Raw genomic sequence first — 13,807 nt, forward strand, 5'->3', positions numbered from 1 at the left:
CTCTCTCTCTCCCTCCCTCTCTCCCCCTCTCTCTCTCCCCCTCCCTCTCTCCCCCTCCCTCTCTCCCCCTCCCTCTCTCCCACCTCCCTCTCTCTCTCACACCTCCCTCTCTCTCTCCCACCTCCCTCTCTCTCTCCCACCTCCCTCTCTCTCTCCCACCTCCCTCTCTCTCTCCCACCTCCCTCTCTCCCACCTCTCTCTCTCTCTCCCACCTCCCTCTCTCTCTCCCACCTCCCTCTCTCCCACCTCCCTCTCTCTCTCCCACCTCCCTCTCTCTCTTCCACCTCTCTCTCTCCCACCTCCCTCTCTCTCTCTGCCCAATCTCTCTCTACCCCACTCTTCCTGCCCCACACTCACTCTCTCTGCCCCTTGTCTCTCTCTGCCCCTTGTCTCTCTCTCTCTGCCCCTTGTCTCTCTCTCTCTCTGCCCCTTGTCTCTCTCTGCCCCTTGTCTCTCTCTGCCCCTTGTCTCTCTCCCTCTGCCCCTTGTCTCTCTCTCTCTGCCCCTTGTCTCTCTCTCTCTGCCCCTTGTCTCTCTCTCTCTGCCCCTTGTCTCTCTCTGCCCCTTGTCTCTCTCTCTCTGCCCCTTGTCTCTCTCTCTCTGCCCCTTGTCTCTCTCTCTCTGCCCCTTGTCTCTCTCTCTCTGCCCCTTGTCTCTCTCTCTCTGCCCCTTGTCTCTCTCTCTCTGCCCCTTGTCTCTCTCTCTCTGCCCCTTGTCTCTCTCTCTCTGCCCCTTGTCTCTCTCTCTCTGCCCCTTGTCTCTCTCCCTCTGCGCCCCTCTCTCCCTCTGCCCCCTCTCTCCCTCTGCCCCCCTCTCTCCCTTTGCCCCCCTCTCTCCCTCTGCCCCCCTCTCTCCCTCTGCCCCCTCTCTCCCTCTGCCCCCCTCTCTCCCTCTGCCCCCCCTCTCTTCCTCTGCCCCCCCTCTCTCCCTCTCTCTGCCCCGCCCTCCCTCTCATTCTCTGTCCTACTCTCTCTCTCTGGCCCTCTCTCTTTCTGCCCATTTCCCTCTCTCGCTGCCCCCTCTCTTTCCCACTCTCTCTCTCTCTTTGCCCCACTGTCTCTCTCTGCCCCTCTCTCTCTCTCTGGGACTGGGGGTAGGGTCTGGGATTAGGGGCAGGGCTGTGCCTGCGGTCGGGACTTGGCCAGCGGGTGGGGCAATGGGTGGGGCTGGTCCTGGGGGCATGGCTGTGACTGGGGGCGGGGCTGTCATTGTGGACTGGGGCGGGGCTGCATCTGGGGCTGGTACTGGGGCTGATACTGGGGATGGGTCAGGGACTGGGGGCTGTGAGCGGGGCTGGGACTGCCCTTTTAATCTCCACACACTATTGATGATTCCCCCCTCACCACTTCTTTCACTGAAGGAGGCTCTAAATTCACAATATTAACATCTAAGGAGCCCCGCGTTAACACTGAAATAACCACAAATTGTACTACCAAAAGAAACTTCTAGATGATTCATTACACTGACAATTTCTCTTTCTTCCTTCTCCAGCAGGGCAACAAGTGCACCGAGATGAGTCTCATCCTTGCCCTCATTGCAACGTTGCTTTTGCCACTGCAGATTTTCTTCAGAAACACATCAGAAGACATCCAGAATCCAGTGGACAAATTTCAGCAGGACAATCTCCTCCTGCCAGCATAAAGTATCTTGCACAATGCAAAAATGGGCAGGGATCGTTCACACAAACTGTCCACAGGAGAGAATGTATAAAATCAGGAGATTTTCACCTAGACCAGCGGATCCACACAGGAGAGAGGCCGCATAAATGTAGTGAATGTGGAAAGAGTTTCACACGGGCAGGGCACCTCCATAATCACCAGCGGATCCACACAGGAGAGAGGCCATATAAATGTAGTGAATGTGGAAAGAGTTTCACACAGGCAGGGAGCCTCCACAAACACCAGCGGATCCACACAGGAGAGAGGCCATATAAATGTGCTGAATGTGGAGAGAGTTTTGTTTACATCTATCAGTTGAAAGCTCACACGTGCTTTGAAACCTGCCGTCATTGTGGGGATTTCTTCAAGGATTCAGCAGCTTTCAAAGTTCACCTGAGAAAATGTTCTTAGAAAATGTTCTTAAGCATAATGAAGATAACGGTAACCAATTTATAATTTGACTAAGTTTAAATATTTCTTTCTATTTGAATGGCCTTCAATAACCACTAGTTATCTCAAAGATTACTCATATTTATACTTCTTACCTTTCACTCTTTATGATAATATTTGTGTGTGGATTAAGATAGAATATAAGGGTAAATTCCACAATTCCTCACTCCCAGTGAGGATTGGAGATTTGGGGCTATGTTGCTGTAGCTTAATGTCTGACCCTCTCACTCTGAAATTGTATCTTTTGACTGGGATTTCAAAATGTTCCCTCTGATATAAACTGCAGCATCTGCAGAATGTGTTTAATATCCATGAGTCTTTGTCCCACCGAGCTGTCACAGCCCTTTCTTCTGATGGTGAGAGATCGCTGGGATCGATGCTGTCTTTATGCAGTCTGGTTACATCTGCGTTGGTAAAGGTGCCTATCACAAAATATACTGGGCTAAAAAATTCGCTGGAGGCGCCAAAGCAGCGCAAAGTTCGCCTGGGTGCTGGATTTTGCGCTGCGATCGGAGCAGCAGCGATCACCTCAAATTCAGCTCGAGTGCCCCAAGAGGGACACGGGGCGAGGCTCCAGGCGCTCCGCGTCCCTCTTAGGGCGCTGAAACTGAATATCGCAGCGCAACGTGCTGCGGCGCGGCATGCTGCGGTACTGCAGGCATTCCTCCCATTGTTAAGGGGGAGGGGGCCTGCAGCAGCGCAAACCCCGAGCGCGAGTGCCGGCAAAAGAGCCCGGCACCGTGGAGAAGTGCCGCGCCCTCGGGAAACAGCCGGCAATGCCGCGGCGGGGGGGGGATCTGGAGGCCGGGGACGGAGGTGCTGGCAGGCGGCCGCCGAAAAAACCGGCCGCCCCGCACCTCCACCTTAACTTGCGCCTCTGCCAGCGCAGCAAGGCCCCGTGAACCGGGCGCGGGTAGCGAACGGCGCTACAGCGGCGTTCGCTACCAAATATCGCGATCGGGGCGCGATTGGGGCGCTGCGCAGACCGATGACGTCATCGGTGGCGGCGCAGCGCAACAGGCTAACGCCACCATTAGCGCCCCCCGCTGAATATCGCGGGAGGCGCAGCCAGTGGCGCTACAGCCACTGACTGCCTCTTTAGGCGTTAACAGGTGGCGCTACTCACCCAATTTCTCCCCCACTGTGTTAATAATATAGCGACAGAAAAATTGTTTCCCATGAGATTTTCTGAACAGATGTTCTGTAAAATGCTGTTATTGTAGTTTTCAAAGTTTAAGAAAGTGTCGACAAGAGTTTAAGCAGAAGCTGAATTTGAAAATTGAAAAGTTGGTTGAAACGTGTAATTTATTTGACCCAGGCTCGACAGACCGAAATGTGCATAAATTTGTATTATTCTGTATTGTATTTAAAATATTTACATGCAAACTGATTGATGTGTGTCTACATTGTCCAAGTAAAATCTATGTTGATGTACAGAGTTATTCAAACATTATTAAACAAGCAAATTGTGATCTGATTAATTGTCATTGAGCAGTTTATTTAATGCTGTGCACAAATTGGCTGCTGCGTTTCCCACATTACAACAGTGACTACACTTCCAAAAGTACTTCATTGGCTGTAAAGCACTTTGAGACGTCCGGTGGACGTGAAAGGCGCTATATAAATGCAAGTCTTTCTTTTTATTCTGAAAATGACTGAATTGCCTCTGATCCGAGAGGAGTCAGGCGGAACGTTTGTTGGCGGGGTGAAGTGCGCCGGCCGGCGGGTTTAGCGCGGGGACGCGGGCCGGAAGGAAGATGGCGGCGCCCATGTGAGGGGGAAAGCGGCTTCTTGTCGTTTAAAAGAGGAAGAAAACCAGGTTAAAAAACCGCCGGAGCCGCGGAGAAAGAGCCGCCCTGGGAGTGGGCACCCGCTAGTCGCCGATAAGGCCCCAGAGTTGGGGTAAGTGGGGCCGGAGAGGCGCCGGGAGTGGGAATGAGTGGGCGGGCTGGGCCCTGGAGACTAGGCCCAGGTCCCCCTCCTCTCCCCTCCCCCAGCCTCAGGCCCAGGACCCAGATTCAGCCCAGTTCAACCTGAGCAGCACTTTCACATTCCACTCAAACTTTTCATTCACTTCAACCTCTTACACTTAGTTACAGTAAAAAAAAATTAGCTCATTTTAACCCCTCTTTAATTTTATTGTAATCTATTTGATTTAAAAAAATGATTTTAATCTCTTAAATATAAATTTATACTATATTTTAAATTTAACCTGATTATTACTTTTAGATTTCATTAAAGTGTTTTGTCTACTTTAATCCGGGAAATTTATTTCCACTTCATAATTAACAAAAGAACCAAAGGCGACGTGAGGAAAGATTTTTTTTTATGCAGCGAGTGGGTAGGATCTGGAATTCACTGCCTGAAAGGGTGGTGGAGGCAGATTCAATCGTGGCTTTCAAAAGGGAATTGGATAAGAACCCGAAGGAAAAAGAATTTGCAGGGCTCCGGGGAAAGGGCGGGGGAGTGGGACTAGCTGAAGTGCTCTTTCCAAGTCAGGATGTTGTGTGACTTGGAGGGGAACTTGGAGGTGGTGGTGTTCCCATGCGCCTGCTGCCCTTGTTCTTCTAGGTGGTAGAGGTGGCGGGTTTGGGAGGTGCTGTTAAAGAAGCCTTGGTGAGTTGCTGCAGTGCATCTTGTAGATGGTACACACTGCGGCCAGGGTATGCCGGTGGTGGAGGAGCGAATGTTCAAGGTGGCAGATGGGGTGCCAATCAAGCGGGCTACTTTGTCCTGGATGGTGTCGAGCTTCTTGTGTCTTGTTGGCGCTGCACTCATCCAGGCAAGTGGGAGATGGGGACGGGGGAAGGCTGTTTGACCGGACGGGTGGTTGGAGGTCGGAGTTCATGTGATCAGTGTGGGACGGAGTCCAGGGAGCGGTGATCAGTGTGGGACGGGGTCCAGGCGTGATCAGTGTGAGATGGGGTCCAGGGGGGCGGTGATCAGTGTGGGACAGGGTCCGGGGGGTCGGTGATCAGAGTGGGACGGGGTCCGGGGGGATGGTGATCAGTGTGGGTCGGGATCCGGGGGGCGGTGATCGTTGTGGGACGGGGTCCGGGGGGGTGATCAGTGTGGGACGGGGTCCGGGGGGTGATCAGTGTGGGACGGGGTCCGGGGGGGGCAGTGATCAGTGTGGGACGGGGTCGGGGTCGGGGGGTGATCAGTGTGGGACGGGGTCCGGGGGGTGGTCGGTGATCAGTGTGGGACGGGGTCTGTGGGGGGGGGCGGTGATCAGCGTGGGAGGGGGTCCGGGGGGTGGGTGATCAGTGTGGGAAGGGGTCCGGGGGGGGGTGGTGATCAGTGTGGGACGGGGTCCGGGGGGTCGGTGATCAGCGTGGGATGGGGACGGTGATGAATGGCGGACGGGATCAGGGCGTTTCTGGGTCGCGCTGTGACGTGACGCTGGGATTGTGACGGTTGAATTCTCACCTTTGCGCCAATAATTCGAAGAAGAGCAGGGGAGTTTTCCTTGGGCGATACAACCTGGAAAAGAGGCTCCCTAAAAACTCCCTCCCAAACAGCACTGTGAGAGTGCCTTCACCACACGGACTGCAGCGGTTCAAGAAGGCAGCTCACCGCCAACTTCTCAAGGGCAACTAGGGATGGGCAATAAATGCTGGCCTTGCCAGCAACGCCCACAACCCATGAATGCATTTTTTTAAAAGACCAGATCATCTGTTTTTAGTGATTATTGGTTGAGGGATAAATATTAGCCCAGGACACTTGGAATAACTTCTCCTGCTCTTTTTCCAATGGTGGCCGCAGGGTCTTTTATGTCTACCTGAGAAGGCAGACGAGGCCTCGGTATAACGACTTATTCGAATGACGGTACCTCCAACGGTGCCGCACTCCCTCAGTACTGCCCCTCCGACAGTGCGGTGCTCCCTCAGTACTGCCCTCCGACAGTGCAGCGCGCCCTCAGTACTGCCCTCCAACAGTGCAGCGCGCCCTCAGTACTGCCCCTCCGACAGTGCGGCGCTCCCTCAGTACTGCCCCTCCAACAGTGCGGCGCTCCCTCAGTGCTGCCCCTCCAACAGTGCGGCACTCCCTCCGACAGTGCAGCGCTCCCACAATGCGGTGATTGGCAAAAGAACCAGAGGGGAGATGCGGAGATTTTTTTTACACAGCGAGTTGTGATCTGGAATGTGCTGCCCGAAAGGCCGGTGGAAGCAGATTCAATAATAACTTTCAAAAGGGAATTGGGTAAATGCTTGAAAAGGAAACATTTTCCGGGCCCTGGGGAAAGGGCAGGGGAGTGGGTCCGAAGAGCCAGCACAGGCACGATGGGCCGAATGGCCTCCTCCTGCTCTGTATCATTCTATGATTCTGTTAAATCTGCCCTAAACCTTCTCTGCTCAAAGAACAATCCCAGCTTCTCCAATCCCCCACGTCACTGAAGCCATGGGGAGGAGGTTTGAGGCTGAGACCATGGCCTCTGTGAAAGGGGGAATTTGGGATCAATATTTGTCGATGGAGAGAGTGGGGCAGTGGGATGGGTTTGGGGATTGCTCGCGTACAGAAGGAGGGCAGGCTGGAGGGGCCGACTGGCCTCTGTCTGTGCTGGGAAGGAGCCTGCGGGTTTGACTGATCTGCCCTTGCTTTCCAGCTGGTGGATTACGCCAAGCGAGGGGACACGGACGAGAAATCCATGAAGATGGCCGACTTCTGGCTGACGGTCAGTATCTCTGGCGCGGGGCTGGGGCCGGGGTGGGGGGGGGGCCCGCGGGGTCTTCGGGGTCAGCCTGTGTCACGAGCGTCACTCTGCCACGCCCGCGATCTCGCCGCGCTGGCCATCGCAAAGCGCCTTGGCGACGCTGCAGTTTGACTGGGGCCCTCCCTCGAGCCTGCCCTCTACTGAGGGAGCGCTGCACTGTCGGAGGGGGCAGTACTGAGGGAGTGCTGTACTGATGGAGGGTCAGTATTGTGGGAGCGCCGCACTGTCGGAGGGGCAGTGCTGAGGGAAAGCTGCACTGTCGGAGGGGCAGTACTGAGGGAGCGCCACACTGTCGGAGGGACAGTACTGAGGGAGTGCTGTACTGTTGCAGGGGCAGTACTGAGGGAGCGCTGCACTGGCGGAGGGGCAGTACTGAGGGAGCACTGCACAGTCGGAGGGGCAGTACTGAGGGAAAGCTGCACTGTCGGAGGAGCAGCACTGAGAGAGCGGCGCACTGTCGGAGGGGCAGTACTGAGGGAGCGCCGCACTGTCGGAGCTGCCGTCTTTCGGATGAGACGTTAAACCGAGTCCCCATCTGCCCTCTCAGGTGGATGTAAAAGACTCTGCAGCCTCTATTGGAACAAGAGCAGGAGAAGTTAGCCCAGGTGTCCCGGGTTAATATTTACCCCTCAACCAATAATCATTAAATACAGATGGTCTGGTCTTATTTTTAATCCATTCCTGGGATGTGGGCGTCGCTGGCTAGGACAGCATTTATTGCCCATCCCTAACTGCCCTTGGGAAGGTGGTGGTGAGCTGCCTTCTTGAACCGCTGCAGTCCGTGTGGTGAAGGTCCTCCCACAGTGCTGTTAGGGAGGGATTTCCAGGATTTTGACCCAGCGACGATGAAGGAACGGCGATATATCTCCAAGTCAGGATGGTGTGCAACTTGGAGGGGAAACTTGGAGGTGGGGGTGTTCCCATCACATTGCTGTTTGTGGCAGCTTGCTGTGTGCAAATTGGCTGCTGTGTTACCTACATTGCCACAGTGACCACACTTCAAAAAGTACATAATTGGCTGTGAAGAGCTTTGGGATGTCCCGAGGATGTGAAAGGCGCTATGTAAATGCGAATCTCTTGTCTATGTAACAATAGCGCTCCATCCCTGGTCAGTCCCTGGACACTCCTGCAGGGATCCTCCAGGACATTCCTGCACTGGGCCCTGGGTGTGTCTCTGCTCCGGGACCCGGTTCCTTTGTCTGCGGCGATGCTTCGATCAGGCACAGGACGAGATTCCTCCTTTGATCCCTTTCGATGTCCTTCAGGTGACTGCTTTTGAAAATCCAAATTATAAACCAGCATTTGGAGGTCAGTGTTCAGTATTTTAGCTACACCTCCAGGAGATCCCGCCTCCTGAATTTGGGAATTCAAGCTGCTCCAGATGATCATTCTGGATGTGGCTGGCCATTCGGCCCATCTTAATGCTCCCATCCAGAACAGCCCATCGCTGCCTCCAATTGTTCCTTAACCCATTCCAGGATTGTGCCTCGTGCCCCAGTCCTCTATCTGCCAGTCCATTCCAAGTGTTGGTCACTCCCTCTGTGTGAAGTAAACCTTCATGATAACAGCCCGAGTTACCTTTAACTAGTTTGAAGCCGTGTCTCCTTGTCCAAATCGCACAGATTCATTTGAAGTAACATTCCGGATATTCATCCCTCTCTATTGCACTGCAGCAACTCGCCAAGGCCTCTTTGGCAGCACCTCCCAAACCCGCCATCTCTACCGCCCAGAAGGACAAGGGCAGCAGGTGCATTGGAACACCACCACCTCCAAGTTCCCCTCCAAGTCACACACCATCCTGACTTGGCGATACATCGGCCGATCCTCCGTCGTCGCTGGGTCAATATCCTGGAACTGGCTCCTTAACAGCACTGTGGGAGCACCTTCACCACACGGACTGGACCCAGTACATTTAAAAGAAAGATTTGCATTAATATAGCGCCTTTCACTACCACCAGACATCCCAAAGTGCTTTACAGCCAATGAAGTATTTTGTTCAATTTTGGTTGTTCCTAGTGTGAAATTTATTTTGGGTCCCTGATGTCTGGATCTTTGCTGGAACACAAGGACTTTGGTTTTTTGGGGATTTATTGTCAGGGCCCAGGTCTGGCAGAACGACTCCAGCAGATCCAGGTTCTGCTGTAGACCCTCCTTAGTTGGTGACAGCAGAACCAGGTCGTCTGCATAGAGGAGGAATTTAACCTTGGATTCATATAGGGTGAGGCCGGGTGCTGTAGATTGTTCAAGTAGTTTTGCCAATTCATTTATGTAAATATTAAAGAGTGTCGGTGAGATGGGCGAGCGCTGCGTCACCCCCCGCCCCTGTGGGAAGTATTTTGTTTGTTTGTCTCCAATTTTAACTGCACATTTGTTGTTTGTATACATTGATTTAATTACATCATATGTTTTTCCCTCTACCCCGCTTTCGATAAGTTTCAGGAATAAACCGTCATGCCAGATGGAATCGAAAGCCTTCTGGAACTCTATAAAGCATGCATAGATTTTGCTTTTGTTTTGATGAACGTGTTTGTCAATTAGGGTCTGTAGGGTAAAGATATGATCTGATGTTCTATAGTTTGGCAGGAATCCAATTTGGCTTTTACTCAAGACATTGTGCTCCTCAAGGAAGCTTATAAGTCTTTTGTTTATGATACTACAGAATACCTTCCCCAGGTTACTGTTTACACAGATCTCCCTCTGTTGGTGTCTCTCTCTACACTCACTGTACTCAGTCCCCCTCTCACTATCTCCCTCTGTTGGTGTCTCTCTCTATCACTCACTGTACTCAGTCACACCTCTCACTATCTCCCTCTGTTGGTGTCTCTCTGTATCACTGTACTCAGTCACACCTCTCACTATCTCCCTCTGCTGGTGTCTCTCTCACTCACTGTACTCAGTCACACCTCTCACTATCTCCCTCTGTTGGTGTCTCTCTGTATCACTCACTGTACTCAGTCACACCTCTCACTATCTCCCTCTGTTGGTGTCTCTCTGTATCACTGTACTCAGTCACACCTCTCTCTATCTCCCTCTGCTGGTGTCTCTCTGCATCACTGTACTCAGTCACACCTCTCTCTATCTCCCTCTGCTGGTGTCTCTCTGTATCACTCACTGTACTCAGTCACACCTCTCACTATCTCCCTCTGCTGATGTCTCTCTGTATCACTGTGCTCAGTCACACCTCTCACTATCTCCCTCTGTTGGTGTCTCTCTGTATCACTGTACTCAGTCACACCTCTCACTATCTCCCTCTGTTGGTGTCTCTCTGTATCACTCACTGTACTCAGTCACACCTCTCTCTATCTCCCTCTGTTGGTGTCTCTCTGTATCACTCACTGTACTCAGTCACACCTCTCACTATCTCCCTCTGTTGGTGTCTCTCTGTATCACTGTACTCAGTCACATCTCTCACTATCTCCCTCTGTTGGTGTCTCTCTGTATCACTCATTGTACTCAGCCACACCTCTCTCTATCTCCCTCTGTTGGTGTCTCTCTCTATCACTCACTGTACTCAGTCACACCTCTCACTATCTCCCTCTGTTGGTGTCTCTCTGTATCACTGTGCTCAGTCACACCTCTCTCTATCTCCCTCTGTTGGTGTCTCTCTGTGTCACTGTACTCAGTCACACCTCTCACTATCTCCCTCTGCTAGTGTCTCTCTGTATCACTCACTGTGCTCAGTCACACCTCTCACTATCTCCCTCTGTTGGTGTCTCACTGTACTCAGTCACACCTCTCTCTATCTCCCTCTGCTGGTGTCTCTCTGTATCACTCACCGTGCTCAGTCACACCTCTCACTATCTCCCTCTGTTGGTGTCTCTCTGTATCACTCACCGTACTCAGTCACAGCTCTCACTATCTCCCTCTGCTGGTGTCACTCTGTATCACTCACTGTACTCAGTCACACCTCTCACTATCTCCCTCTGCTGGTGTCTCTCTGTATCACTGTACGCAGTCACACCTCTCTCTAGCTCCCTCTGTTGGTGTCTCTCTGTATCACTCACTGTACTCAGTCACACCTCTCTCTATCTCCCTCTGTTGGTGTCTCTCTGTATCACTCACTGTACTCAGTCACACCTCTCACTATCTCCCTCTGTTGGTGTCTCTCTGTATCACTGTACTCAGTCACACCTCTCTCTATCTCGCTCTGCTGGTGTCTCTCTCTCACAGGTGGTGGTGGGCCTTCTTGAACCGCTGCAGTCCGTGTGGTGAAGGTGCTCCCACAGTGCCGTTAGCGAGGGAGTTCGAGGTATATTCTCAACGAATATACATTCCATGGAGAATTAAACACGCCACAGGAAAAGTGGTCCATCCGTGGCCAACTAAAGATGTTAAGGAGATTATTACATTAAAAGAAGAGGCTTATAATCGTGTGAAGAATAGTAGTATGTCTGAGGATTGGGAGAGCTTTAGAAACCAGCAAAAGATGACCAAGAATTGATAAAAAGGGAGAAAATAGAATATGAGAGTAAAGTAGCAAGAAATATAAAAACAGATTGTAAGAGCATCTACAAGTATGTAGGAAGGAAGACAGTAGCAAAAGTAAACTTTGCTCACTTAGAGGCTGAGGCAGGAAAAATTCGAGCTTCAATCCACAAACTTCAGTACATAATCCAGTCCGACACTCCCAGCGCAATAATGAGGGAGCGCCGCACTGTCGGAGGGGCAGTAATGAGGGAGTGCCGCACTGTCGGAGGGGCAGTACTGAGGGAGAACGCACTGTCGGAGGGGCAGTACTGCGGGAGCGCTGCACTGTCGGAGGGGCAGCACTGAGGGAGCGCCGCACTGTCGGAGGGGCAGTGCTAAGGGAGCGCCGCACTGTCGGAGGGGCAGTACTGAGGGAGCGCCGCACTGTCGGAGGGGCAGTACTGAGGGAGCGCCGCACTGTCGGAGGGGCAGTGCTGAGAGAGCGCCTCACTGTCGGAGGGGCAGTGCTGAGGGAGCGCCGCACTGTCGGAGGGGCAGTACTGAGGGAGCGCCGCACTGTCGGAGGGGCAGTACTGAGGGAGCGCCGCACTGTCGGAGGGGCAGTACTGAGGGAGCGCCGCACTGTCGGAGGGGCAATTCTGAGGGAGCGTTGCACTGTCAGAGCGATTCACTGTCAGAGGTGTCACCTTTCAGATGAGAGGTTAAACACGAGGCTCCGTCTGCCCTCTCCAGTGAATGCAAAAGATCCGCAGCCACTATTTTGAAGAGGAGCAGGGGTGTTCTCCCCGCTGTCCTGGGGCCAATATTTATCCCTCAGCCAACATCTGGTGATGATCACATTTATGTTTGTGGGAGCTTGCTGTGCACAAATTGGCTGCCGGGTTTCCTACATTACAACAGTGACTACACTTCAAAAAAAAACCTTCATTGGCTGTAAGGTGCTGTGGGACATCCTGAGGTAGTGAAAGGCGCTATAGAAATGCAAGTAGCCAAGGCTCTTTACGATGGCCAGCGCGGCGAGATCGCGAGCGTGGCGGAGAGACGCTCGCGACACAGGTCAACCCCGAAGACCCCGCGGGCCCCCCCCCACCCCCAGCCCCACGCCAGAGATACTGACCGTCAGCCAGAAGTCGGCCATCTTCATGGCTTTCTCGTCCGTGTCCCCTCGCTTGGCGTAATCCACCAGCTGGAAAGCAAGGGCAGATCAGTCAAACCCGCAGGCTCCTTCCCAGCACAGACAGAGGCCAGTCGGCCCCTCCAGCCTGCCCTCCTTCTGTACGCGAGCAATCCCCAAACCCATCCCACTGCCCCACTCTCTCCATCGACAAATATTGATCCCAAATTCCCCCTTTCACAGAGACCATGGTCTTGGCCTCAACCTCCTCACCATGGCTTCAGTGACGTGGAGGATTGGAGAAGCTGGGATTGTTCTTCGAGCAGAGAGGTTTAGGGCAGATTTAACAGAATCATAGAATGATACAGCGCAGGAGGAGGCCATTCGGCCCATCGTGCCTGTGCTGGCTCTTTGGACCCACTCCCCTGCCCTTTCCCAGAGCCCGGAAAATGTTTCCTTTTCAAGTATTTATCCAATTCCCTTTTGAAAGTTATTATTGAATCTGCTTCCACCGGCCTTTCGGGCGGCGCATTCCAGATCACAACAACTCGCTGTGTAAAAAAAATCTCCTCATCTCCCCTCTGGTTCTTTAACCAATCACCTTCAATCTGTGTCCTCTGGTTACCGACCCTTCTACCACCGGAAACAGTTTCTCCTCATTTACTCTCAAAACCATTTATGATTTTGAACACAATCTTCCCCTTAACCTTCTCGGCTCTAAGGAGAACAATCCCAGCTCCTCCAGTCTCTCCACATAACTGAAGTCCCTCATCCCTGGAACCATTCTCGTAAAGAGCGGCGTTCAAAATCATGAGGGATAAATGAGGAGAAACTGTTCCCACTGGCAGGAGGGTCGGTAACCAGAGGACACAGAGTTAAGATAATTGGCAAAAGAACCAGAGGGGAGATGAGGAGATTATTTTTTTTACGCAGCGAGTTGTTGAGATCTGGAATGCGCTGCCTGAAAGGCCAGTGGAAGCAGATTCAATAGTAACTTTCAAAAGAGAATTGGATAAATACTTGAAAAGGAGATATTTGCAGGGCTCTGGGGAAAGAGCAGGGGGAGTGGGAACTAATTGGAGAGCTCTTCAAAGAGCCGGCACAGGCACGTCGGGGCCGAATGGCCTCCTTCTGTGCTGTGAGATTCTACGGGAGCATTCCGTGCTTCAACACCTCTGTGTACAGAAATTTCTACTAATCCCTCTCAGAACACTCGTTAAATTGATGGCCTCACGTCACTGACTCCCCGAGCACAGGAAATTTATTGTCCCTATTCAGTCCATCAAAACTCATTATCTGTTTTAAAAACCCTATTAAATCTCCTCTTAGCCTTCTCTGTTCCAGTGCAAATAGTCCCAGGATCTCAAGTCACCTCTCTAGCTCAGTGGGTAGTGTTGTGTATTTACCTTTAAGGGAATAACTGGTCTCAGACTGCGGTACCGG

The 13,807-nt window shown here is 52.5% G+C and overlaps 1 protein-coding gene across 1 annotated transcript in view; it reads right to left on the bottom strand.

Moving 5' to 3' along the window:
• The window catches only part of LOC147109776 (large ribosomal subunit protein bL17m-like), a 642,401-nt gene that overhangs the window by 35,249 nt on the left and 593,345 nt on the right, over positions 1-13,807 (bottom strand). The window contains exon 3 of the mRNA XM_086002371.1: positions 12,368-12,436. Coding sequence (XP_085858497.1) covers positions 12,368-12,436 — 69 coding nt within the window. The remainder of the gene's footprint in view (positions 1-12,367; positions 12,437-13,807) is intronic.

Source organism: Somniosus microcephalus, chromosome 12 (genome assembly GCF_052327205.1).
Source record: "Somniosus microcephalus isolate GS21.2 chromosome 12, FLI_Smic_1.0, whole genome shotgun sequence".
NCBI lineage: Eukaryota > Metazoa > Chordata > Chondrichthyes > Squaliformes > Somniosidae > Somniosus > Somniosus microcephalus.